This window comes from Trachurus japonicus, chromosome 7 (assembly GCF_045865225.1).
Source record: "Trachurus japonicus isolate A0001 chromosome 7, Traja_1.0".
Taxonomy (NCBI): domain Eukaryota; kingdom Metazoa; phylum Chordata; class Actinopteri; order Carangiformes; family Carangidae; genus Trachurus; species Trachurus japonicus.
In genome coordinates this window covers 27,853,531-27,878,830 of record NC_140913.1, presented here as the reverse complement: position 1 = coordinate 27,878,830, position 25,300 = coordinate 27,853,531, and the positions used below count along the sequence as shown (strand labels likewise).

The 25,300-nt window shown below is 42.6% G+C and overlaps 1 protein-coding gene across 3 annotated transcripts; it reads right to left on the bottom strand.

The window, feature by feature from the left end:
• Positions 1-13,877: 13,877 nt before the first annotated feature.
• Positions 13,878-23,904, bottom strand: LOC146984958 (sodium- and chloride-dependent GABA transporter 1-like). 3 transcript variants are annotated; one of them, XM_085782609.1, is made up of 15 exons: positions 23,515-23,904; positions 22,088-22,474; positions 21,625-21,756; positions 21,320-21,420; positions 21,026-21,135; positions 20,737-20,869; positions 19,876-20,010; positions 19,676-19,779; positions 18,860-18,984; positions 18,575-18,687; positions 17,736-17,867; positions 17,393-17,495; positions 16,992-17,092; positions 16,661-16,828; positions 13,878-16,217 (listed from the first exon to the last, which is right to left on the bottom strand). In XM_085782609.1, exons 2-15 carry the CDS (start codon positions 22,317-22,319, stop codon positions 15,738-15,740), a joined length of 2,169 nt encoding a protein of 722 aa, XP_085638735.1. In that variant the 5' UTR covers positions 22,320-22,474; positions 23,515-23,904; the 3' UTR covers positions 13,878-15,737. The 3 variants fall into 3 exon arrangements, with proteins under 3 accessions (XP_085638735.1, XP_085638736.1, XP_085638737.1); XM_085782610.1 differs by lacking the exon at positions 23,515-23,904 and adding an exon at positions 22,960-23,197; XM_085782611.1 differs by lacking the exon at positions 23,515-23,904 and adding an exon at positions 23,023-23,168.
• Between the last annotated feature and the right edge of the window lie 1,396 nt (positions 23,905-25,300).

The following is a 25,300-nucleotide window of genomic DNA, read 5'->3' as shown; positions in this document are numbered from 1 at the left end:
ACAGGAACATTTTAGTATTGGCACAGTGTGAGTCACTCCTGTTCTACCAGTAACTGTCCTTAGGTCTTGAACCAACTTCCAGATATTTGGAGATTCTAGTGATTCACACAGTTTTCCAGTGAAACACGTGTACATTTCCTCTCTATGTTTGTGTGTCTACGTGTACACACATGGTGCATGGTGTTGTTTTCTCGTTAGGACCTTCCCCCAGTATAATCACTGTCTTTATTGAGACCAGTTCTCCTCACTGGGACCAAGGCCTCATCCTAATTAGGCAACACACCATTTCTGCAGTCCTGGTTATGTTTGTGGTTGTCCTATAATGTCCTAACAAGGATGGCAACACAAACCTGTTGTGTGTGTGTGTGTGTGTGTGTGTGTGAGAGACAAATTCTCCAGCCGAGTCACCATGTTCTCAACAAGCAGCTGACATCTTCCCTCAGACATTACAGACACAACCTCTCAGGGCTCGTTTGGCCACAGACACTGTTTGGTTGATGGGGGCGTCATGGTAACAAAAGACTGAATAATTGCTGCTGGAAAAATCCATTGCCTTTAAAGTGAGAAAATGGGGAATCACGTGTCACGACTTGGCAGTGCTGACTGTTTGATGCGGCCTCGACGTTGACCCAGAAACCATTTTAGCCAACACATCATCATGTTATAATGGAAATAGGATAATATGGGTGATAATTGTAATGAGACCAAGCTTGTAGTTGGTTCAGAGATTAGCTGACTTCTCTCTCCCAACCAGCAGATGGTGCTATCAAACCACGTTTCACACTCCCCCAAATTCCCCAGTCCCTGGAGATCAAACAAAGGCACCAGCGTCATCATCATTATTAGGGAAGATTGATATGGATGCAGTATTTTTTCAATGTGTCTTTTAGTAATGAGACAATGTACTTTGCATGTTAAATGGATCTAGTGCTAACGAGACCTTGTTTTAATCCAGAATCCATTGCAGACCCTATCCAACATGGCTCAAGACCCCCAGACTCCTGTTTTTCTTTTTTCTTCTTTGAAATGTCATTGTAGATGTATTTATGTATTGGAGACATTATGTCACATTAGCATATCCATAGATGAATTTCAAGCTATAAATAAAATCCTTAAATGCTTGAATGAAAATGTAAATGAGCGGTATACCTCCACTTCAGTTTGGCTAATTTGAATTTGCTGAGCACCATTCTCGGTGCAAATCTTTAAACTAGAAAAGAAAAATCCCCCCGCCCCTACTCTCCTCCTTTTTGGTTGTTGTTACTCTCACCCCTCAGGCCCAAATCTGCTCAAAAAGCCCCTCCAACAGACCACTGCCTCCACGAGATTAGACCCAGCCATTCACCAACCACAATGCCCCTGCTTCTGTTGCTCCATGCCTTCCAAGGAAGCCCGCTCTTGTGGGATTATGGAGAGGAGATCCACATTTTCTTGCTTGTGCAAAACCAATCGGAGATCCACAAACAGACACACAGTCACGCACGCACACACACAGATATCGGGCCGTATTGGTGGCCGACGTGGAACTAGTGTCTAAATCAAGATGACACATCAGGGTCACGCCAAATTCGGCTTGGCTCCTTCAGTGTGTGAAGGCCACAAGGAGCATGACATCTGTGCTTGTGATGGAGGACTGGTCTCTCGGTCGCTGCCTCCTGTTACTGCTGTAACAGGACAGACTCTGCTGCCTTCAGACCTGGTCAAAACACACATATGTTGAACACTGTCCTCCCCATTTTCCTCTCCTGGTTACATAAAAGGAATGAACCAATGGAAAGGGTTTAACACAGTGCACTCTGGACACGGTATGGAGTTATAATTAATCCAATTGGATAGACTCATGATTTTACTACAGGCTAAACGGGAAATAGTGGCCTTCGCAGTGGGACAAATGTTGGCTCACATTTTACCTAAATGTTAGCCCGGACAAGTGGCTGATAGGGATCTAATTTTTTCTTTTCTTTGCATAATTCCAAATTTGTTGTGCCTGAATAAAATGTGAGGCTACACTCATATTTACAGCATCCCCGAGTGCACAACGTCTGGGGAATTTGCATGATTGCCTGTAGATTATTTGAACATTATCTATTCCCCCTCCTCTCCTCTTTTTTTTTTTTTCCTTATTTCTGTGGCTCTCTGCTGTGAGGATGCACACACATCCTTGGGCAAAAGAATCTAAAATAGATCATACAAGCAACTGGAGTAGATGCACAGGCACAGGAAGCAGCTCACGGGCAGACTTGAGTCATGCTGGCAAGATCATGCACCCTGAGCTGACAGCCCAACACACCCGATTACCAAGCACGTCATTTCTAAAATGCAGCCGCAGCCTCACTATAGGTCACAAACATGGGGGGAAATATTGAGATCCAGCGCCGATTTTCCCATCAAACCACTCTTTGGATGTAGTGTGGATGGAGAGCGAGGTTGTAGATACTTTAAGACTGACCTGATGAGCATCTCTGGCTGCAGCAATAGTGGCTCATTCATTCTGTCATGTGGACTGCTGGCAATGGCATAACCTTTGTGTGGGGGGGAACGGAAGACAACACGGTCACTCTGGATAACAGTCTTGCAATGAACAGAAACAGACCCTGTCAGCCCGTCTCAACATCAGTTCTCAGCTGCTGCACACCACCACCACCACCAACACGCTCTACCAATCGCTCTTTGCCTTTTCCTCACTTCCTCCTTCCATCAGTTAAGACAGCTCCTTCTTGATAAGGCCTTGTTGTGTGTGTGTGTGTGTGTGTGTGTGGCACGCATGCTACACTGATTTGGCAGGATCTTATTAATACATTTCTCCTTTGCATCCCTCTACGTTGCACGCTCCCTCAGCTCCATCTGACCCGCTTTGTTGCGCCGCACATTTGGCCTGCTGCATGGCCGTATGGTGCTTGACACAGCCAGTGATTTCCCACTGATACACTTGGCTCAAATTTCATACTTTTTATATATATTATTGATTGATTAGTAAATGATTGATTTAAAGAGCCATCTGCCGCACAATAGCATGACTGTGCTGCCGCTTTGTTGTTCCTTCGAGATAATGAATTGCTTCCAATTAGGACATACAAACGATGGGCTAATATCTCTTGTTAGCCAGAGACTGTATTTTTCCTACAAGCTCAGGACCCATATAATTATTCAGATTTCCTCTCTTAACAATAGGCGGAAAAGGATGTTTATTGAGACAGTGGGTTTTGGGCACTGAGCAGCAGATAAATGTTTGAACCATCACTAAGGGGCATTCTCATGTCTCATTATGAGGCTTGTTAGGGCCCACATTACAGCTGCTTGACTGAGCAGCCTTAATAAGGAAAGTGACCCAACACCAATATGAGCAGCAATGTTTTTTTTTTCTCTCTCTCCCGTCCATTTACTACTGTCTTCCATGGCCCTATCTCTTTCCTCTTGTCTGTCTGCTCCCACCCCCCAGCTCCCCACTTTGCCACAGCAACCCCCCCTCTGCCCACCACCACCACCATCACTGCCACTTCCACTCCCCCCGTGTGTTTGGCAGTCACACAGTCGGCCATGTGTGTGCTGAAGACGTTACATAATGCCCTCCTTTCACTGCACGCTGGATCATAGAGAACAATCCAGCACAGAAAAATTGCTCCTTGCTGCTTTTTTCTTCTTCTTCCTCTTCTTCTTCTTCTTCTCTTCTTCCTCCATCACATTGCTTTCTTCAGTACCCAGAGACTGTACAGTAAGCTGCATTATTATCTGCTTCAGCATTCCCCTTCATGTTGAAAACCAAACAGAGCAAATGGAGAATGATCAGAGGTTACATGTTCAAAAAAGAAAGAAAGAAGGAATGACAAAGATGCTTTAGGCATAGAAAGATTACACCTCACTTTTTTTTTTGATGTGCTTTCATTCATTTACCTGCTTTGTAACAAGCATATACAGAATTCACCTTTTTGTTTTTAAGAGAGGTAGGTGACAGATGGAGATTGATGTTAACAAAAGAAAATTCACAGAAAAAATAAGAAATCTTCTGTTTTAATTGTAATTTTGACATATGGATCACCTCAGTTCAAGCAAACGTAGAATAGATAGTAATTTTCCACATTTCCGCTGAACATTTAGAAGGATTCTCTTCCATATAAACATGCAGAATAAGCGTCACTACTACAAAACAACTAAATGTTTGATCACACACACTAACACAATGCCAGGCCCCCGTGATAAAATTAAAGTAATAGCAAAATAGAGAACTGCTTTGCATCTTTTTGCTCACAAAAAACCCCACAAAGGTCTCCGTCAAGTGGAAGGAATGGTGACACAGAAAGAGAAAGAGCAAGAGAGCATCAAATGCTGTCAAGAGTCGCTGGGCCTGTCCACAGCCTTGTGAGGATTGAAATAATGAGTTTGTGCTGGGGGAACATTTACCTCCAAAGCCAAGTGCAGGCAGCACATTTTAGGACCAAAGGCCGCAAATGACAACATAAAGTAGGCTACAGCAAGAAAGCTATGATCCTTTAATGTACAGTCTGCGGAGAATAAACGCTCTGCAAGCGGAAAAACTTTTTCAGCAGTTGCACAGTTGTGCACAATGATCCATATGACCACTCATCAGTTATTTTTGGTGCATGTGGGATGTATGTGTGATGCACACCATTGTCTTTGGTTGTCTCAAGTTTCCCCACAGTGAACCTCAGCTGATGTACAAGTATTTGATTCCCTCCACGGAGCTGGGATCAGCAGTAGTCCTTATCTGAATTAACCCCCCCCCCTCTCTCCCTCCCAGTGATGGAGAGTGGTTCGCTGGTCTGAAGGAGCAGAGTGGCAGGGTTATCTCTTGCCCTCAGCCAGGGGGGAATGTGCAGGTGAACCAGGAATAAAAGCATCTTTAGGACACAGCACATGCTTGCAGTGGTGCATAGCAGACCGTGAGCTGTGCAGCTGCAGCATCAAATGAATTGTGGGGGAATGGGAGAGGGCAAGGCTTCAGAGTGGGTTTGGCGCTCAAACTGTTATCACACCTGACAGTGTCTGGTTTGGGATCCAGTGGTGCACGCGGCATACGTAAGCGGCTGGTCATCTGTAAGGCAGAGTGATAGGGTGTGACGTGTCACACGCCACATTAGGCCCTGCCAGAGGATGTGTTTGACAGACCACAGGAACTTCAGTCCAGCCCAACGCTTTGCCTCCACTCATATTATCAGACCTACGTGATAGTTCCAAGCTCACATCTGGGGTCTTATTTATAGAACTGGACTTTCATCTGTGATCTCACCCAATACTTATACCGACATGACAAAAAATAAATAAATAAACAAAAAGCGCAGCTACTGGTCAAGCTGCAAGTTATCTCAGTGTATTTTCATATACACTGTTGCCCATAAAGTTGGAATATATATACTGTATATGTTTACCTCTCAGCATGAAATGATTGTGACTATGTGATTTATTCTTGATAGATCAAGTGTATATCTTCTCAAAACTTTATTGATCAATCTCTTCCAAACATATCACCATGAGAATTAAACCAGAATTAACGTTTGCAAACTGTGTATTCAGGCTTAAATAAAATTGGGGGTATTGGTTAATATGATTGAGGGTTTTGTTTCAATTTTTTAATCTTGGTCAGTTTAACAGAATCACATAGGCTGTTCAAGGGAATTTCATGCGTAAGTTTGTCCAGTATTACTCTTTCAAATGTCACTCAGTCGCTAATATTGAGTATGGCCTCTCCTGACCCGGATCAATGCGTTAAGACATCTGGCCTACTGTCCATAAGCATGAATTTGTTTCACCTGGGTTACTGGGACTCAGTATGTAATCATAGCATATGGTCAAAGGTAATTACTAATGTGTATAGGAATAAAAAAGAGAAATGTTTCTGAAAAAAAACAAAAAAACAAAATTCCAACTCGGTCAACGGTGTATCATGTCTGCACTGGCTGAAGATGAGGTTGTTTGCCAGTTGGCATGAAACACAAAGACCCATATGAATTTGAATTGTAGAAAGTGACTAGAAAGTGTCTCTGTTGACAATGCAAAGAAATTACTGAAGTGCAGAAATATTCAAGGTTTTACAGGTAACCTCAACCACCCAGTATTATGACTCAACAGTGGATTATTGTAAATAATGCATACACTCTCGATTACAGTTTTTCACTTAAACTGACATGTGACACAGTTATGTTAAAAGTCTTATATCAAAGGCAAAATGATTTGTAGAAAAAAGCAGAGAGGTTTTACAAGCATCTGTTGACCTATGAGCCAGTTCTCATGTGACAGGACAGAGGAAGTACGACAAGTGCAGCTCCTAATGCTTAAACATACAGAAGTAGTGCTCAGTTTTGAATAAAAGATTCTTCATCTAAAAACAGCTTTTTCTCGTAAGTGTGTGCCATATGTGAGCCTTGAATGTTCCAAGTGTTTGTATTGGAATGGACACAAATATGAATAATGTCCACACTCTTTATGTTTTTAACCAGCTGTCATGAAGTTTAACCAACTGGAACATTGTTCAGTTTGGACTATCTCTCAAATGGAAGAACAAAGTTTGACTGAAATAGTGGGCTGAGAGTTTGGAGCGATCCTTTAGAAAACTCATTGTTACGGCTCTCAAATGCATTTCCTCTCCTGTATAATGGCCCCTTGCGCTCCGTGCAAAAATACGTCTCAACATTGACTTTAAAGTAGCAAATAGTTATTTTCGGGAAATTGTGAAAATTGTGAATGAAAAGTGGCTAAGAAGTTCATTCATTCATTTTCCATACCGCTTATCCTGCACTAGAATCATGGGTGAGCTGAAGCAGCTGACTTTGGGCAAGAGGCAGGGTACGCCAGGTCACCAGTCTATCACAGGGCTAACATATGCAGACAGGCAATCATTCACACCTATGGGCAATTTAGAGTCGCCAACTAACCTAACCTGCAAACTCCACACAGAAGGGCCCCAGCCGGCCGGCAGGTTCGAAACCCAGAACCCTCTTGCTGTGAGGCAACAGTGCTAACCACTGCACCACTGTGCCACCAAGGCTAAGAAGTTGTTTTGTTGAACTCAATGAAACTGAGAGCCTCACTTCTCCCCATAACAAGCCATTTAAACATCACAATTACTCTGAAGCTGTTTCATTAAGGTACAAATCTTGCACAGTTCCTCTTTAAAAAAGCTTTTTTAACTTTGATTATTTACCGGTCATGTGCCCTCTATATATTCAGTGAGTGTTTGTCACCCAGATGGAGGCTGTGGTCTTTGTGAAAGACAAATTAAGAAAGATGTTCTGTCACTTCTAACTTTCCCACTGAGTGATCATTCAATAGCTAAATATAGCCAAAATCACAACACAGTCTTTGTCTTTAATTCATATGTTTGGTGGTTTTTGTCTGAGGACATCACAGTTATTAACTCAGGATTGTAGCAGCAGCAGAGCAGCAGTTTGGAAAGGGGCACGTAGTTTTAATCGGTGGCGTTTCTTTTACTATTTCAAAGTTGCTCCATTGTCTGATAACACAAACAGAAAAATATGTAAATGAGAACAGCTTTATTGGGAAATCAGCTGAATTAAAACACTTTGAGCACAGAGAGGAGGAGGGAGACAGACGGATAATGTGCTGAAACCAGCTGACATGCAAATAAGAAGACGTGATGATGTCAAATGTTTACAGTTGTTTCACAACATCCTAAATTGACCATATTTGTTTTCAGTCTTGTTTACTTGTTTCATTTGAAATGGTGGCTAAATTGGATCTATGCTTACCCACAACTTTTCACAGACTTTATGTGTGTGTTTAAAAACAAATGGTATAGTTTTGGACTCTGTAGTCATTTTGGCACTAGAGGCTTGTACATTGGAGGCTTGTATATGCCTTGAGTACGGTGGCCCTGAGAGCCAAATGCAATACAGTTTAAAAAGGTACATGCAAATACACAAATGTGCTACTAATACATTTGGGGAGGGTTGGTAGTGGGGGTAACAGAAAGATGTCATCCTAACCACAGTGGCCCACGTTCGAGTCCATCTCCCCCGACTATCCCATTTTTCTTTTCTACTGTCAGAATTAAGGCAAAGTGTTTTCTGAACTTGTAACATGTCAGTGCATTTGCATGTGTAAGTTACAGCTTGTTGTCCTCTCAGTGAAATATGAAATTTGAAAATTAATTGTAGATCATAATAAATATAGGCCTATCTGAATCATAAATAAAGAAATTCAATTTTAACTCTTTTTTTTAGAAGAGGAAACAAAATAAACATAGAAAACGGAAGGTGAATGACTCTGAAATTGACTTTGGCACACATTGTAAAGAACTTTGGATGAAGTGAGATTCATTTGATAGTTTTCCGTCAACAAATGTGACTGTATCTCATAAACAGAAGCCGTCTCTGTCGGTCATGTCTCCTTGCTCCACTGTGTGGCTCTGTCTTGGCCTTGTTGACCCTGCTGTTTGTCTCAGCCCTGCAGTGCTCAGGCTGCTTTCCCTGCTCCTGGGGAGTCCTACCTGTCACTGTTTAGCTCGGGGGAGGGAGCGAGCAGAGCCGAGGTGCCCGAGGATGGGGAAGGACAGACCGGGCAGGCTGCTGTGGCACTGCCTGGTCCGGCTCACTCATCAGTGAGCACAGTTCCCAAACCTCCCTGACAGATCAGAATAGAAAGCATGCACCACATCATAGCTATGATTCACTGCAGCCCCAAGTCCAAGCGTGCCCTGAAGGCCCTCAGACCTCTTAATCATCGTGTGTGCCTGTGTGTGTGTACGTTGTGTAAGAAAGAGAGTGAGGCAGACAGCGAATGAATGAGCTTGTTTGCATATGACAGTGCTTCTATAAAAGTTGCCCATGTGTTTTCTGTGTGTCAGAAAGAGTAAAGCACATCTTAACAGGCCTTCAAAATGTCTCCCAGAGCACAGCACTGTATGTGTCTTGTGTGTTTGTCTCAGTTTTCAGTTCGTATTTGAGGGAGGTCGGTATTCATGCATGTGGGACGGCTTAAATATCTGTGTCTTATTCTGCACTGTCATAATGTGCAGTCAAGGGCATAACTACATGAGTGAAAATGTCATGCAACAGTGGGGATAATACATGCAAAGCACATGTGGAGGTCACTTGGTCACATTTGCATATAACTATGTGCCAAAAATGATCAAATCAGCATCTGTTAGCACACAAACACATAGACAATAAAACTATCATTCCTATTTACAATAGAGACAAATAATCTCTAATATGCCAGAATACAAAAAGCAAACAAAAACAATAAAAAAAAGTCATGCAATCTATCATCATTTTATGGGTAATTGAAATGCTATGACAATAATTCTGGATCATGAACTTCCCTAATCACCTTGTTCTTCACCTTCCACCTTGCTCACAATTCCCAGCTATAATAAACCAAGGAGACTGAGCCAATATCCAGAGGAGTGAAGTGTTAAGTATGTGCGGGTGTAATCTGACAGAATTTATTTAGGATGCAGATCTTTACTAAAGCTGCGCCTGGAGCAGCTGCCTGCTCCTGTTTTTTTTACACTTAGCAGGCGTATTTGCACACTTTCATATACAGTAGAAATCCGTGCACATGCACACACAGTAAGACACGCGTGTGTCTGTGCAGACACAATGGCGTGCAAAAACGTGCGATGTGCATGTACAAATACACATCACTTGCCTGTGATGTACACATACAGACATACAGGTGCTTGAAGGTGCAGCATTGCTAGTGGGTGTGTGTAAAAGTTCCAGGAGATTAGCTGCAGAATAATGAAATTCAGCGGAGCACAGAGTACGCTTCCTCTGTTGTCATTTCTGTGTAAGAGCAGGGAAACAAATAACTCCATTTGATGTCGGCAGAGATTTTCATTTGTCAGCTATTATCAAAGTCCCACAGCCTAAACTCCAGCGTAAAGAGGACCAGGGTAGAGCGCACGGGCCTTGAAACCCTTTGGGCAGGGAATCCAGGAGGAAGCCATTAGAGGAGCTTCAGTGGAGAGCTAGCCCTTCCTCCCACTGGCTTCACATCAGGGCACAAGATCATCCAGAGCACCCACTGTGCGTGACATCCAGGCAGAGTAACATGTCTTGCTCACCATGTGGAATTTCTCCCCTTGGCAGAAGTTTGGCATGAGCTATTCTGTCCTGTAAATTAGCTGCCTCTGAAAATAGTTGTTTAATATTAGAATGCATTCGCTCAGATTTTAGGAACACGTAAGCGTATGACTGTGAGTGTGGAGTAGGTAACAAATGTGTAGAGTAAGAAAAAGATTTTCTGTGTCTTTTCTAGATCATTTCTGCACCCTGATTCTTTTTTTCAGTGTTTCACTTCGCCTGTTACTCGGCCTGATTTGCATTCAGTCTTTGACCCAGGCAGTAATCTACAATGACTCTCCCATAAGCCCCTGGCACATTGGGGAGATTGTTATAAGTTGTGACAAAAGACAAGAAGCGCTACAGCAAAGTGAAGGTAGCAGGGGACAGTCCCCTGATTAGCTCAATTGGTCATCTTTACGGTGATTTTAAATTGACTGCTGCTTTTTTGGGGGGGCAATATTCCTTGACCCCCTCCCCCCGTTAGGATTAATATAAGAAACTGTATCACAGATTGTACAGAGCAGGAATTTAAACAGTAGAAATATTTACATTAGACAGCAGCTGAGGCAGATAGGTACAGGTTTCCTCACATGATATTGTAGGTTTATGAGCTGCCAAAAGAAGCAGGGTGGGGGGAAGGGCAATGCAATGTAAATTAAAGCCCTTTTTTTGAAGGGTCTGTATAATTTTCCAGAAGAGGGGGATTTGCTCATTCAAACCCATAGATATTCGTACAGCAAGTGTGATAAGCCCTTATGATTTGTGACAGGGCAACCTCTTTGGCATAGGTTTCAGAATCTGAGATTTGCATCTGCACAGAAGTCGTACGCTCCACTCGCATGCAAGCTTCGCTGCCTGAAATAACTGCAATATTTGCTGTGTCACGAGAAGAAGACGTTATCAAACGGCAAAATCGCTGGGAATCCACAATTTTTTTTTTCCACGTGTCCCAGTGTGCACCCATTGATCTCAGCTCTCACACAGCTGCACGGCATACATGTATGCTTGATATGTCAGCAGCAGTGCAGTTTGTGTGCATGTGCAAAAAAAAAAAAAAGACACTTTGGCACCTTAAAAGTGCACCGGTAAACAAGTTAATTTCAGCAAGGTTCATATTCAGATTGGAAAATGGAGCCCGATTAGCATATATGCAGAGAGGCTTTGCATGCTTGACATCCTCTCAGCCCCTCTGCTGGAAATAGCCAAGCACAAAACATCCTCTGATTACATTGATATGTAGATTCATGCATCTGCAAAGATTAGTTATTCATTAATGTATTTGCTTTGAATTCTCGGGTGAGTGTACCTCAGACAGAAGTCTGGGCCAAACCAAATGCATCAGAGGAAAAACGTCACAAATGATCACACAAAATCCACATCAAAAATAATGCAGGTTCGGTGACCCACAACAACATGAACCCAATAGGGCATTATGATTAAGAAAATCCTTTCACACTGGGGTTAAAAACAGAGAAAGTATAAACATAATTATCTGCCTTTTCATCTTCACAGCAGAATTAGTTTTTCTTGCTCTAAGTGGGCTATGAGGATTAATCATTGCAGCCTGTGTGAGTTTATAAGCTGTAGCGTTCTGTCATCCTTTCATAAAAGCATCATGGATCACCAGTTTGCTTCTTCAGTGTCCTCTCTTGCGGCCACACTGCGAGCACTTTTTAACTTTAAAAATAGGCTCGCGACAGCCAGTGCCAAGAAATGCTAAACACCAAACAATATCCCCTTGCTCTGATCTGGCCACAAAATGGAGCCGGGACATTTCATGAGGGGAAAAAATAGTATCACATTCAATCATTTCCTCTACATCAATTAATCAGTACAGAGCTGATGCATTTTGCGCACCCGATGCACAGTGTCAGTTTGTGGTCAGGTTTATTTACAGGCCTCTTAATCACACTTACAGAGCCTCGTGTCATCCACATTATGAGATAGGAAATGAAAATGACACTCCCCACAACCTCAGGGGGTGTTCCCTTTATTTTCCCATCAAGGCAAAAAAAAAAAAAAGAAGAGAGAGAGAGCTGTCTGATGAACATGGGCTGACAATGAAAACTCAATTATACAGAGCCAGGAGATTGCTCGGGTGAAAATCCAGGCTCTTTGGACTCCAGCATCAACAATAGGCTGTCCATTGTGGCCGCTGTCATTAAGGTCACAGGAATGAATGGGTGGCACAATGAAATCTGTGACCCGTCAGAAGATGTGGTGCAAAAGGGTCAGAAACAGGAAAGAGACTGATGGATTTACCGACCACGGACAGGTGACTCTATACACAGACCTAGGCTCTATACTACTGTCTGATATCACAGCTCTGACATTTTTTTTTTTTTTAGCGTTTCCAGTTACAAAAGAACAGAAATTACTAATGTGATCACACAATCAATGGGTTACAGAATTCAAGGCTGTCGGAGGAACGGGATGGAAAAAAGTTCAGAAATAGGTCAGCTATAGAAAATAACACTGACTACAGATAAGAAAATGTGGATTTTTTCCCCCAATGTGTGTAAAAAAATATTGAAATAAACAGAAAAGAGGAAAAAGTTCATCAATCACTGCTGAAGCTGCTGGAAATAGCCGGTCCTAACCTAAGACTAATTGTGTTCTGCTAGATTGCCCCCAACTAATCAAGAGCTTCCTCCTTCTGTCCTCCCCTGCTGAAAATTATGATCTATGGCTCTTGTGGACGTAACACATCAGTTTGGGTTGTCTCGGTGGTGACTGGTTTTCATAGGTAATGATGCTAAATTACACAACTGGGAATAAAGGAGGCCAGTAAGTCATCCATCAGGGGCTAGTTTGTATGAGGGGCATTATTCAAACCCCAGTCCACTCAAACACAGCTTTCTGTCCCTAACCTCTCTCTTTCTCCCCCATCTCCCTCTCTCTCTCTCAGACACACACACACACACACACGCATCTCCACACACACACACACACACACACAGTTTGCCACGAGCTACTAGAGGGGACATCTCATTCTTTTATCCATGGCGAGTCATTGTGGTGGTGTCAGCTGGTGCCGTCTCTTTTATCACACTGGAAGCTAATGGAAGCTGGAACTGCAGGAGGTGGGGGGAGAAGATGTAGACACACACACACACTCATACGCGCACACACACACACACACACACACACACACACACACACACACACACACACACACACACACACACGTATATACAGAAATACACACACAGAGCCATAAGAGGTTGGGGAGATGGGGCGGGTGGGCACGCCAGGCCCCGGGGCAGGAGCTGTTTTGTGGTGATGTTTTTCTTGCTTGCCGAGGCCCTTCTATCAGCTTGTGTTTCTGACACTCAAATAAACCACCAAGGAAGAGCTTCAGATGCTTTTCTTTCCTTCCCTTTTGATGTTTCTTTTTTTCCCCCCACTGTACTCTTTAGTTCCGTTTCGTTCTTCTTTTTTTTTTTTTTACCCCCATGGTAGAGCTAAGCTCGATGTCATCTTCATCCAAAACTACTGAGGGAAGGTTTTGTTTAAATGTGCACATCCCACCTGGCCTCATTCTAACTACATGAAAAATTTAATCCTGCTATACAACGCTTTGGATTTTTCTCACCTAATCCCTGCTTGAATTTTTACTGTTCTCATATTATTGACGAGGAGAACTCTGCGGACAACCAGAGGGCTTATTTACAAGAGAGGAAACAACAGCCAATTACTGCAGTAGGACTCAGCGCAGCATACATCTTTTGATAGGATAGTTGGGGTTGACCTAATTTCCTGTGTTGAAAAGCGAGGGGGGCTGCTACTTTAAACACACATGCTATAAGGGACATATGGCAGGCATGTATTGTATTTATATTTTCTATAATTCTTTATTTTTTCAGTCTTTTTCTGTTTGTATAACATAACAATCGTGCTTTATCATGTGACACCATTTAGATACATATCATGTTTATATTATGTTTTACATTAGGCAGTGAGACAGTTAAAAATATACAAAACAATATTGTTTTACTAGACATAGTTTCTATTTTTAATATAGTCGTCAGTATCTTCATTGTCATCATCATTTCGTATATTTCTGTAAGATATGTGCTTTAGCTTCTGTGATCAAAATATTATTGCAGAAAACAGCAACTCCATTTTTTCAACATTTAGACAATAACTTCCAATGTATTACAGACATTCACAGCTACATGTTTTACACGGTACAGTTTTACAACAAAGTTCCAGAGAAAACTGTGGTAGAGTAACTTTATACAAAATTCACAGGACATGAACTGTAGCCATTTCACATTTTCGCTCAGTTGTTTTGCTTTTCAAAGTAAACATGTTCTGTTCAACCAGATGCCTTTCACAGTAGCTGCCATAGAAGCAAACTAACATTGTCCTAGCACGCCATGGCAAAAGTCTGGGGAAATTAAAGCTTTGTGCTTTTTACTAGTAAAGCAAAGACAACATAAACAAAAAAGAGAAACAGACCACTTGCTTACTGGCCCGTACTTATACATCTACATATGTATTGCTGAATACATATTGATCAAACTATAACTGATCATCACACATGAAGAAAAAATAATGACTGTACTCTAACACAGAGTTGGTCCAGGTTTTTTGTGCTCGCATACAAAGTGGTATTTTTGTATTTCTGCCCAGTCATGTAAACAGACTATGGCTTGGTTGAAATTGGTGTACTGGCTTAAGGCCTTCTCTGTTCTTCTTCTTCTTTTTTGTCCTTTTTCTTTTCTTTTTTTTTCCTTTTTTTGTTTGTCAGGAGACATTTCAGAAATTGTTCACTGATGTTCCTGAGGAAAGCATGCAAAACGTAAACAGGATTGACTGTCAGCATTAAGGGATAGTCGATGTTTGTAAATCACTTTTTCTAACCCTGTGCTTTTTTTCTTCTTTTTTTTTTCTCTTGTACTTCTTTGTACCCTGTGCTTTGCCAACCGAACACTAAATGGCATAGTTTTTGCTTTTGTCTGCCTATTGATTTTGGTCCTCCATCACAACACATATAGTATAAAACATCCTAAAAATAATTCTAAAAATGTTTTGATCACATAAAAGTTTTCTCTTTTTTTTTTTACTGAAAAAAAGGAAGGAAAAAATAACAGTCTCTCTCACACACAAAATCTTTTGCAACAAATACTGGATCACTCCAGAGTTCCTTAACATGAACTTCTTATTGGCATTGTGCTTACTCAGAGCTCCCCATTGCCTTGTGGCCTGTAGTTTACCTCACAGAGTGCAACATTTGGAAAAGAGACAACTGTGTGAGGTTTAGTAAACATCCACAATAAAATTGACGCCATCCCTTGCATTCTTCAATGATGTCAATTTTGTTCACTACTTCATCTACTATATTCACACGGTATTTACTTGATTCATGAAGATATTTAACAAATCTCTAATCTATATCTCTATTTTTTTTCTTTTCTCACAGTATTACACAGTATGTTTACATCTTTTTTTAAATTCAGATTTATGGTTGTATTTGTGAACACTAACAGTCTTTGATATTGTTTTCAGAATGCAAACCAACAATAAGACATCATTGGCTTGGTTTTTTACAAATGCAGAAAAATTAAACATGGTTTGAAAATCTGTTTTGATCACATATTTCCCCTGGAGGTAGGTGAATCAATTAAAATCTTGGAAGTCCTTTGTAATGTTCTCTTTTGTCTACATGCTCCATGAGGGTTTCTTTGTCTACACATTGGCCTCAGCATTGGTCAGGTTAGAGGTCGGGCTTGTCGGGTTCGGGGGGCTGACGGGCTCCGTTGGGCTAGCTGGGTTGGGCGGTGGGCTGGTTGGACTAACAGTTGAGGTGGTGGTGGCGGTGGCGGTGGTGGCGGGGTTAGCTGGAGTAGCCGTGGTGGCGGCGGCAGTGGCGGTGGTGGTGGTGGTGGTGGCGGCAGTGGGACTGGTCGCCGGGTTAACCGGGCTAGCGGCAGCGGCTGGATTAGCTGGTGGAGGAGCCGGGTTAGCGGGGGTCACGGGGCTGGTGGAGTTAGCGGGAGCCGGGTTGGTGGTGGGGCTGGCGGGATTGGCCGGGGCCGGGTTGACCGGGCTGGCCGGATTGGCAGGACTGGAGAGGTTAGCTGTGTTGGTTTCCGCCTGCTGCTGCTGCTCAGGTCCGTTCTCCTGACGCCTGGTAACTGCGGGAGGCTGAAGCATTATCCGCAGACGCTGGGGGAGAAAATCAATCAGATCAGAGAAGGGCATCTCAGAGCAGAGTTGAAATCAAACAAGCAAATCCTGTGGTTAAAGCAGAAGTAAGCGATCCGGTCGTTTTGGCTAACTTCTTGTCAGCCGATGGAGTTGGCAGTCCCCGCCCTCGTCATGGATCTATTGGTCCTCGTCCCTACGTCACCACATTCACGCGCATCCCTTGGCTGCACACACAGCCCTTCATGCCGTTCTCTCTCCTCATTGGATAAAGGTTGTAGGATACAAGGAAAGTTTTCTCCTCGGCTTACAGCAGAGCAGAGTGACTGAGAGACCCGTGTTTCGGACCAAACACTCTATATAAGTGATTGCTGTTCGAAGATATAACTATTTAAGACTTATATTAACACAAACATTCCGCTTACTTCTGCTTTAACAAAAACATCTGGCAATGGACTTCTTACCTCTTTGTAAGTGCCCTTGAGTCCAAGATACATATAGATCATGTACCCTGGTATGAGAACCATGGAGGACAGTGCCATGAGCCAGCCCACTCCCTGACCCCAGCCTGGGAACACATAGTCTCCCATTGTGAGAGGAACCATTTGTACAGCACTGAACAAGAACACCCCCTGTGGGAGACATGAAACACTTTATGCATCCTGACACCACTGACTACAGGCAGCGCTGTCTCAGCCTGACATGGCTGCAGGCAGGTAATATTGACTTTATTTATTGTTTCATTTTTCATGTCATGACTTTAGATGTACGTTTGTATTAGTTCAGAGTACTCACACCGACGATGAGAGGGGTGAACACGACCCAGCACAGCTTCCACCATATACACGGCTTGTAGCCAATCATCTCCTGAATGTTGTCGTAGAACTTGTTCACACCTGCGAGACAAATGAATCTGTGATCAAAATATTCATATCCAATTTATTTCAATTTGCTGCCGGTCTGCCATGCATGATGATGAGGATGGCGAGGTGGGAACACATGAGTGCTCATGACCTTGAGGGCTGAGCAGCGTTTGAAGCCACGCAAATATCTCTAGATAGGTGTGACGCTTTCTAACCTTTAACACTGACCCCAACTTCTCACATATATAATATTTCGCTAACTTAGATTGAGAATTTCTCACATTTAATTTTAATTTTTTTTGCTGTACTCAATGAAACATTGATGATACACACCGTAGCACCAGGATATGGAGATGCATTCAAAGAAGACCAAGAACAGCAGACACATTCCACTGGCAGAGTAGTAGTCAAACAGTTTGAACACATAGATCCCACCCTGGTTACAAGAAAAATGAACAAGTGTTACATATATATATTTAGAAAAAAACTGTATGCAGTACAGCATTAAATACTCTGGTCATATAGAGAACAAATGAAGTTCTAAATTGACTCTTGCCCACTGCAAAGATGCAGGGATTTATCTTTTAATCACATCTCTCAATTATCTTACTCATTTGTTTAATCTTATGCCATTTTATAGTCAGTGGTGAAGTATAAGAGAGCTGCTCTGCTGTACCTGTGTAATGTTTGAAAGTCCGATCACATAGGACACCATGCACACCACTGCGATGAAGATCTCTCGTCTATTCCTAAGAGCCCTGGGAAATTCATCCACCAGAGCAGTGATGAAGCCTTCAACAGTGCAGAACTGAAGGACAGAATCATAGACAGAGTGTTAAGCATAAATGTGCATATGTGCTCTATACTATGTGCACCTTGCTGCTTTAGCTTCCTTGATATAAATACGCTTTGACTACACACAGTATTATTTGTCTGTTGTTTTATTCTAGCACGGAGAGGTCTGTGAATTCGAGGGAAGCTGCGTTGTAGTGGACAGGCTGACTGATGATAACAAATGACAGAATTGCAGTGTGCCTCAAACCATGGGACAAAAAAACACTAACGTAATCTTCTGAATGACCAAGCATCTACTTCTTGGAGGCCATTTTGTTAGTAGCTCTGATATGCAAAAGCCTTGTTGCGATGACATGGGGTATGAATTATAAACCTATAAATAGGGGTTATAATTTATGTTGTTTTCTTTGAAGCACTGGCGGTCACAACCAATGCATACAGCCACATGTGCATATGTGTTTCTCTAGTCTCCGTGGCCTCATTCGCACCAAATATCATATACCAAATAAAGAAACACAGACAGTGGAACCTGCGGGCACATGGAGGTGAGAAAGTTGCATTAAGGAGACTTGACAGCTGATGTCAAAGCTCAGCTATATCTGTCCACAAGAAGCAAATTGCATGCTTATCATGCAGAGAGCAGGGGTGAGCTGCATGATATGTACCTGCATTTAAATATTTAGGTCAGCCCATGAAGCAGATCATCTCCAAGCCCCTTACCTGGCTGTCTATCCCCAGCATGAGCAGCATGGAGAAGAACAGGATGGCCCAGAGAGGAGAGACAGGCAACTGGGTTACAGCCTCCGGGTAGGCCAGGAAAGCTAAGCCAGGACCTGGACAGTAAATAGGAAAAAAAACAAAACACATTTCATCATGGTGGCTCTCATAGCTCACATAGAGGTGATGACAAAAGCTGTTTAGCAGCCACTATCAATGACAGTGCACCTTTCCTTGTGCAGAGACAGAACAATTACAGAAGAAAGCACGCATGCAATCCGTAGTTACCTGAAGCTGCCACGTCTGCAATGTCTTTCTTTGTCACATGTGCCATGAAGCCAACAATAGAGAAGATTACAAAGCCAGCAAACATGCTGGTACACGAGTTGATGCAGCACACAATGATGGAGTCTCTGGGGAGAGGAAATATAAAATAGACCTGTTGTCAAAGATTTAACTCGACTCATATTTATTTATTTTCTCTCTGTATTGAGCTCCCCTGAAAACAGAGCAGACGGGAAAGACTGAGATCTGAGAGAGTCGCTGTGAGAGAACGCTTTACTGCTATTTATCCCTTCTGATCATTCACGTGTTCACCGAAATAGAAAACAAACAAACACACACACAAAAAAAAATTCAAAATGTTTTTTGAACAGATTTCATTTGAGAACTCATATGAAAAAAAAAAAAAACTCCTTTATTTTATGTTTTTAAATAGATATAGATATGGAGGGTGGATCCATTTTAAACAAGCACAAATGAATGCAACTATTTTTATGTAACTGATTGTTTATGTGACCCAGAACCATGAGGCTGCTGAGGAAAACACTCAGGTTTTGCAATCATCGTTGTTTTTTTCCCCCCAGCACACACACTGCCAGAAAGAGACAGCCCTCTGCTTAGATTGTTATTATATGCACATTAATAAGCTCCTTTAAGAGCTCTTACAAAGTACCCTTGAATAAGGTCTTTAACATGAGTATAATATATTAAAATGGCAATAATTAAGTGACTGCTATCTTATGCTATTATAATTTGCTGAGCAGCACTGTCTGTCTAGGTCTCACAGATTATCTCCTATTGATGACTCACCACCAGTCTTACCTGTAAACATTGTTATTGAAAGGGTTATAACTGCCCAGAGCTATGAGAGACCCCAGTCCCAGTCCGTAGGAGAAAAAGATCTGGGTAGCAGCATCAAGCCATACCTGACAAAAGACAAGACAAGCGTTTAGCTGCATGAGGCTCTGCTCACTCAGGCACGCAACTGCATAGGCATGATTCATATAATGATATATTATTACCTCAGACTCTTTGAGTTTCTCAAAGTCAGGGGTGATATAGAAGAGAATTCCCTCTCTAGCTCCAGGTAGAGTCACCCCACGGATGAAGAGAATAAACAGCATGAAGTAGGGATATGTAGCTGAGAAGTAAACGACCTATAAAATGTAAAAGGGTTATCAGCAGGGTAGCGCCATTGCATCATAAGGACAGACAGTATATGATGCATGCACAGTTTATACATCTGGAATTCTATTCTCAAGAGGGTTATTCAGATTATCTGGGTTTCTTTTTCTTTTTTTTCCTTGCGGTCTCTTCCACGCGAAAAATAAAAATAAGAGATGAAGAGACCAAATATTCTGCAAAGAAATCACTGCAGCTTCACTGTGAATCAGTTCCCACTGTCTCTGTGCATTTATGACACTGTGCGAGCAAATTTGTGAGCAAACTGTGCAGGGGGGGATGGGGGTGTTTTTGTGACCAAGACAAATTTTATTTGCCACGGTCACGTGACACACAAGACTTTTCGAAATATGGCATCGCGAGGGAGGGAAAGCTGCTCCAAGTGGAGGGAGAGGACAAAACCAGATTGTAGTGTATGGCTGTTTGTTGCTCCTCCTATCACAGATTCACACTCAGTATAGACACTGTGTCAGGAGGATTGGAATTAGAGGAGCCACCATGAGGCAGAGTAGGATTAGTGAACATGAGTGTTTGATGTCTCCTCTCTTATTTTAAAATCAATCTCGACAATGCTGACTGCTGTGTGAATGATTGATGAGGTGATATTAGACTGATTAATATTGCATAGCTGTCACATACTGCTCCTTTATTGGGAACCAGTAGCGTTAAGAGGTCTTGGATATCCAAATCTGGCTCCTTACCTTTCCTGTCCAGCCAACCCCTTTCCAGATACAGAAGTACACAAGGACCCAGGCAATGGCCAGTGTTATTGCCAATGGCACTCGAATCTGGCCTGGTTTTTCCAAGCCATCGGTCATTTCGTGCATGTTGCGCCTACAAAGTCAGAGCAGGCAACAATAAGTCTATTGTACACATTGGGAAATGAGAATGCAGCAGAGGAGGTTGTCTTTTATGTATCTCAGGGAGGCATGCAGGATACTTTAAAAGCTGTGCTGTGATTGAAGTAAGAGAAAGCAGTCAATATCTTACTCCCAAAACTCCATTACTGCACTGGTGAGATTGGTGGTATCTGGAATGGAGTAGTTTGTATAACATTTGTCTGTGTTCCATGGATTGTTACATGAGCTCCATGGAAGATCCTGCAAAAGAAAAATTTAAATTTTTCTCTTCTTTTTTTCTTCTTCTTTTTTAACCCCTTATTTAGGGATTTCGAAATTTCTTACCAGGTGCACAGGCTACGTTTCCTGATGACATAACAACCTTGACCTTATGTATCATTTACAGCTTTTTATAAATCACTGGAGAACACTGTATAATACTTACAGTGGTGAAGGAGTTGTACAGGTAGTAAATGGCCCAAGAAATGATAACAATGTAGTAAATGTTAAGCCAGAAGGACAGGACAGCTGCTGCAAGGCCCACACCTATCACACAGAAATGACACAGGCAGTGGAGCTATGATTGAGTCTGTGTGTTGCGTGGCCTCCATAAATCCTCATGATTATTTCTATGAAGCATAAAATAACATATACTATATTTCCAGCATGGGTTGTTGCAATATATATATATATATTGAAAAAATGGGTCTAAGGTTAAGAATTATGGAGACATATTGAAGTGCATTATACCTTTGAACATAGGAGCCAGTTTCCATACACCAAGCCCTCCAATTGAGGTGTATTGACCAAGGGCGGTTTCCAGTAGAAACAAGGGCATCCCAGCAAATACCAGAGTCAAAAAATAGGGGATCAAGAAGGCTCCTGGATGGACAGAAGTAGATGTTGATAAAATTATGCATGAAAAATAATGATTCATCTTAATCTGAAACTGCACCAAGGCATTTGCTCAAAACACCACAACACAACGTCAGTTATTACAGGCTGCAAAATGTAGGTGATTTTCATTCTTTTCATGTAATCGACATGGCCAATTATAGGTAAGCTCGACTATATGCATAGTGGAGCTCAATGGGGCCGTGCAGCTCTCTCTCTCTCTCTCTCTCTCTCTCTCTCTCTCTCTCTCTCTCTCTCTCTCTCTCACACACACACACACACACACACACACAAATAAGCTGTGAAAAATTATGTTTACCTCCTCCGTTTTTTCCACACAGATAGGGAAATCTCCATACGTTTCCCAGTCCAATTGCATAACCCACACACGAGAGGAGAAAATCAAATTTTCCCGCCCATGTTTCTCTATCAGGCAAATCCTTTTTCTGCTTTTCGGGCTTCACGTCCAGTGACTTGGGTTTGTCATTATTAGTGGCCACTTCGTTCAGTTCTGTGACTTGTCCATCCGTTTTGGTGCCGTTCGTCGCCATCTCTCTGGATTTGGCAGAGGTCCTGGCAGTCGGACGGGAGGCTTCAGCACCAGTCCACGTAGACAGCAGCTTCGCGGTTTTTAGACCTAACCTTTGGACCAAATGTCTGGAGACGATGAAGCCTGTGCACAAACGGCTCTTCAGTCGCCGTTAACCTGGAAATCGTGAATAGAGCAATTGGTCGGTTTCTCAGGAGGCGCTGAAAATGTGATGACTTATATGAAGCAAACCTGGACACATTTTTTTTTATCGAATAAAACAATATTAATATCAATTCAAACACACAATCAAATCAAATTCGTAAATGTGCATCTAAAAAAACGCAGACTTAAACATCTCATGAACATTTGGCTCCCTGACAAAATGTTCATTCATATCAGACTCAACAGACACCAAAAAAAAACACACACAAAAAAAACACATCGATGGCAAAGTCATGAGACAGATTGCGCGTAAATGAACAGCTCTCCAAACCAGATCAGCACACACATGATAGCCCAAACAAAGTCTGCCGTAACACGCATCGAAAAAAATATAGAAATGGGGAATTACACACCACTGCCGTCAATGGAAAACCCCTCCGAAAACTTTAAGACAAATTACAGATTCCAAAAACGTGCACCTCAAGCGCAAGACGCACCGTAGCAATAGCAAATAGCCTATGAGAATTAAGCATAATGAAGTGGAGTCCACTAGTTACCACCTGCAGATTCTCCTAACACTTATCCACACATGGAGAATTGAAAGCAGCAGGGATACACAGAGGTCCCAAACAAACTGGAACACAAAACGCACAGTGGAGACAAAGGGATGTCCAATGCGTAAAAGCTTTACGCATCAGGCTGCACAAATAGCCACCCCATTCCTTCCGATGAACTGAGAAGCAAACGCGCTATTAAACGCATGAGAATGACTCTCCACATTTACACCATCCAATAGACTAGCAAACAGTGATCAATTCTGCATTTAATTGGCTGTAGCGTGTAGGTGCAGAGCTCATCATCCAGAACCCCAGCAACATATTGATTGACAGTCTCATTCACAATTTAATCACACTCACAGTCGCTGCAAAGACAAGTGGGGAAAAAGACAAGAAAAAAGAGAGATATGAATCTTGCATTAACCAGACTCGTTTGTATGGAGGTTCACACGCACAGACAGACAGACGCAAGAATTCAGCATTCAGTCTACTCACAATGAATCTGTGATCTGTGCCGCCGAGGATACGCTGCCTGCCACAAATCTCGAAACGAGGTATCCGTAGATTCCTCCCGTGGATGAAGTTGTAAACTCCCAATATTTCCTGGAACATAAATAGATTTTACTTCCATTAAAAGACTTAAAGGGACCATGCAGCGTTAGAGGTGTCCAAGCAGGAGCTGTCCAGCGGGGAGCAGTGCTGAAGACCAGGAGGAGGAAGAGGAGGAGGAGGAGGAGGAAGAGGAGGAGGAGGTGGTGGTGGTGGCGGCGGCGGTGGTGGTGGAGGAGGCTGAATCAACACGGGCAGCAGCCGCTTCGCCTTGTGCGACTGTCTAACATCAACAACCAGAGACTCAACTCCCATCTACAGCCTCAATGTCATCTCAAAGTCGCCCCCCTCCTCCTTCCTCCTCCTCCTCCTCCTCATCATCATCCTCATCTATAGGCTACACTGGAACCGCTTTTTCTTTTTTTCTTTTTTTTCAAAAAAACATTTCACATTGTTTAACCCCCCCCCAACACACTCACCTCCCCCCAATCAACAGTGATCCCAGTATGATAAATAGGTATTGATCGAGTTTTTGCTTCTTTTTAAAAACTCTTTGCACACCAAACACTTCCAGTTTCAGGACTGAAGTGGTAGAAGATGTGATTGTCTCTGCTGCTGCACCCCCACCCCCTAAAAAAAAAGGAAAAGACCCAATTGGACCCCCACCCCACCCCAACACACACACACATCCTACCAGTCATGAAACGCATTGTCGAGGTACAAAATGGAAACATATGGAGGGTAATATAAGCAGCATTATCAGGTCCTAACGCGTGTATGTGTGGAAGGTGAGGCCAGTCAGCGTCTGTCTGCAAATCTGGCAAACTGTGATAAAGGGAGCCCGTCAATAAAGGGAGGGAACATTGGCTGGTTGTCTAACTCTGCCTGTAATCGTCCAAAGCCCGACGTCTTCCACAAATGAGGGAACGATAGGAGACGAATAAACTCGTGGACTGTCGTTCACTATTCAAAAAAACAATAACAAAAAAAAGAAAAGAAAAACAGAAGACGCGCAGAAAGATGGGAAACATGGGCAGCAACAAATCAGCGAAGCGGATCTAATGGTGGATTTTTTTTTTTTTTTGTAAATTTTATTTTCCTCTAAAGAAACCACCCGGAAAGTGAAAGACAAGAAGCAAACACTTTTTTAAGGAGCAGTTGGTCAGGTTGAAGCGGGCGGGTAAGTGAATCACAGCCTCTATAAACAGGCCCACTTGTTTGATTTACTTCAATATTTAGCGCTGTAAGTTTTTCCTCCACTCAGCTGTTTTTTTTTTCTCTCCTTCATGCATGATGAGTGATGTCACGTTTGTCTCCATGCTTGTAGTTTTGTTTTCAAACTCCACGTGTGTTTGGCTGCGTTCATTTAGTTGACTGCTTAGAAATAAGATCAAGTGGATGAACTGCTTAATTTTCCTTCTTCTTTTTGTTGAATGTCAATGGAGTTGCGATGCAGGGGAAGCATGCTGCTGACTGTGGTGTGAACTGCTGGAGAAGCTCTGGCAGGGAGATGAGGAGCATTTAGATTCCAGTGTGAATGTTCCTATCGCAGGCTGAGAGGGCACCAGATGGCAAACCAATGAGGGGTGAACTAACCTACTAAATGATACCACATGAAATGCAGCATTTAAAATCCCATCTGGGTTGCCGTCCCCGCGGACATGCAGTGTGAAACATGACACATATTTATACACCTGCTGATGGAGCACACAGGCATGTCCAATGGGCTGGT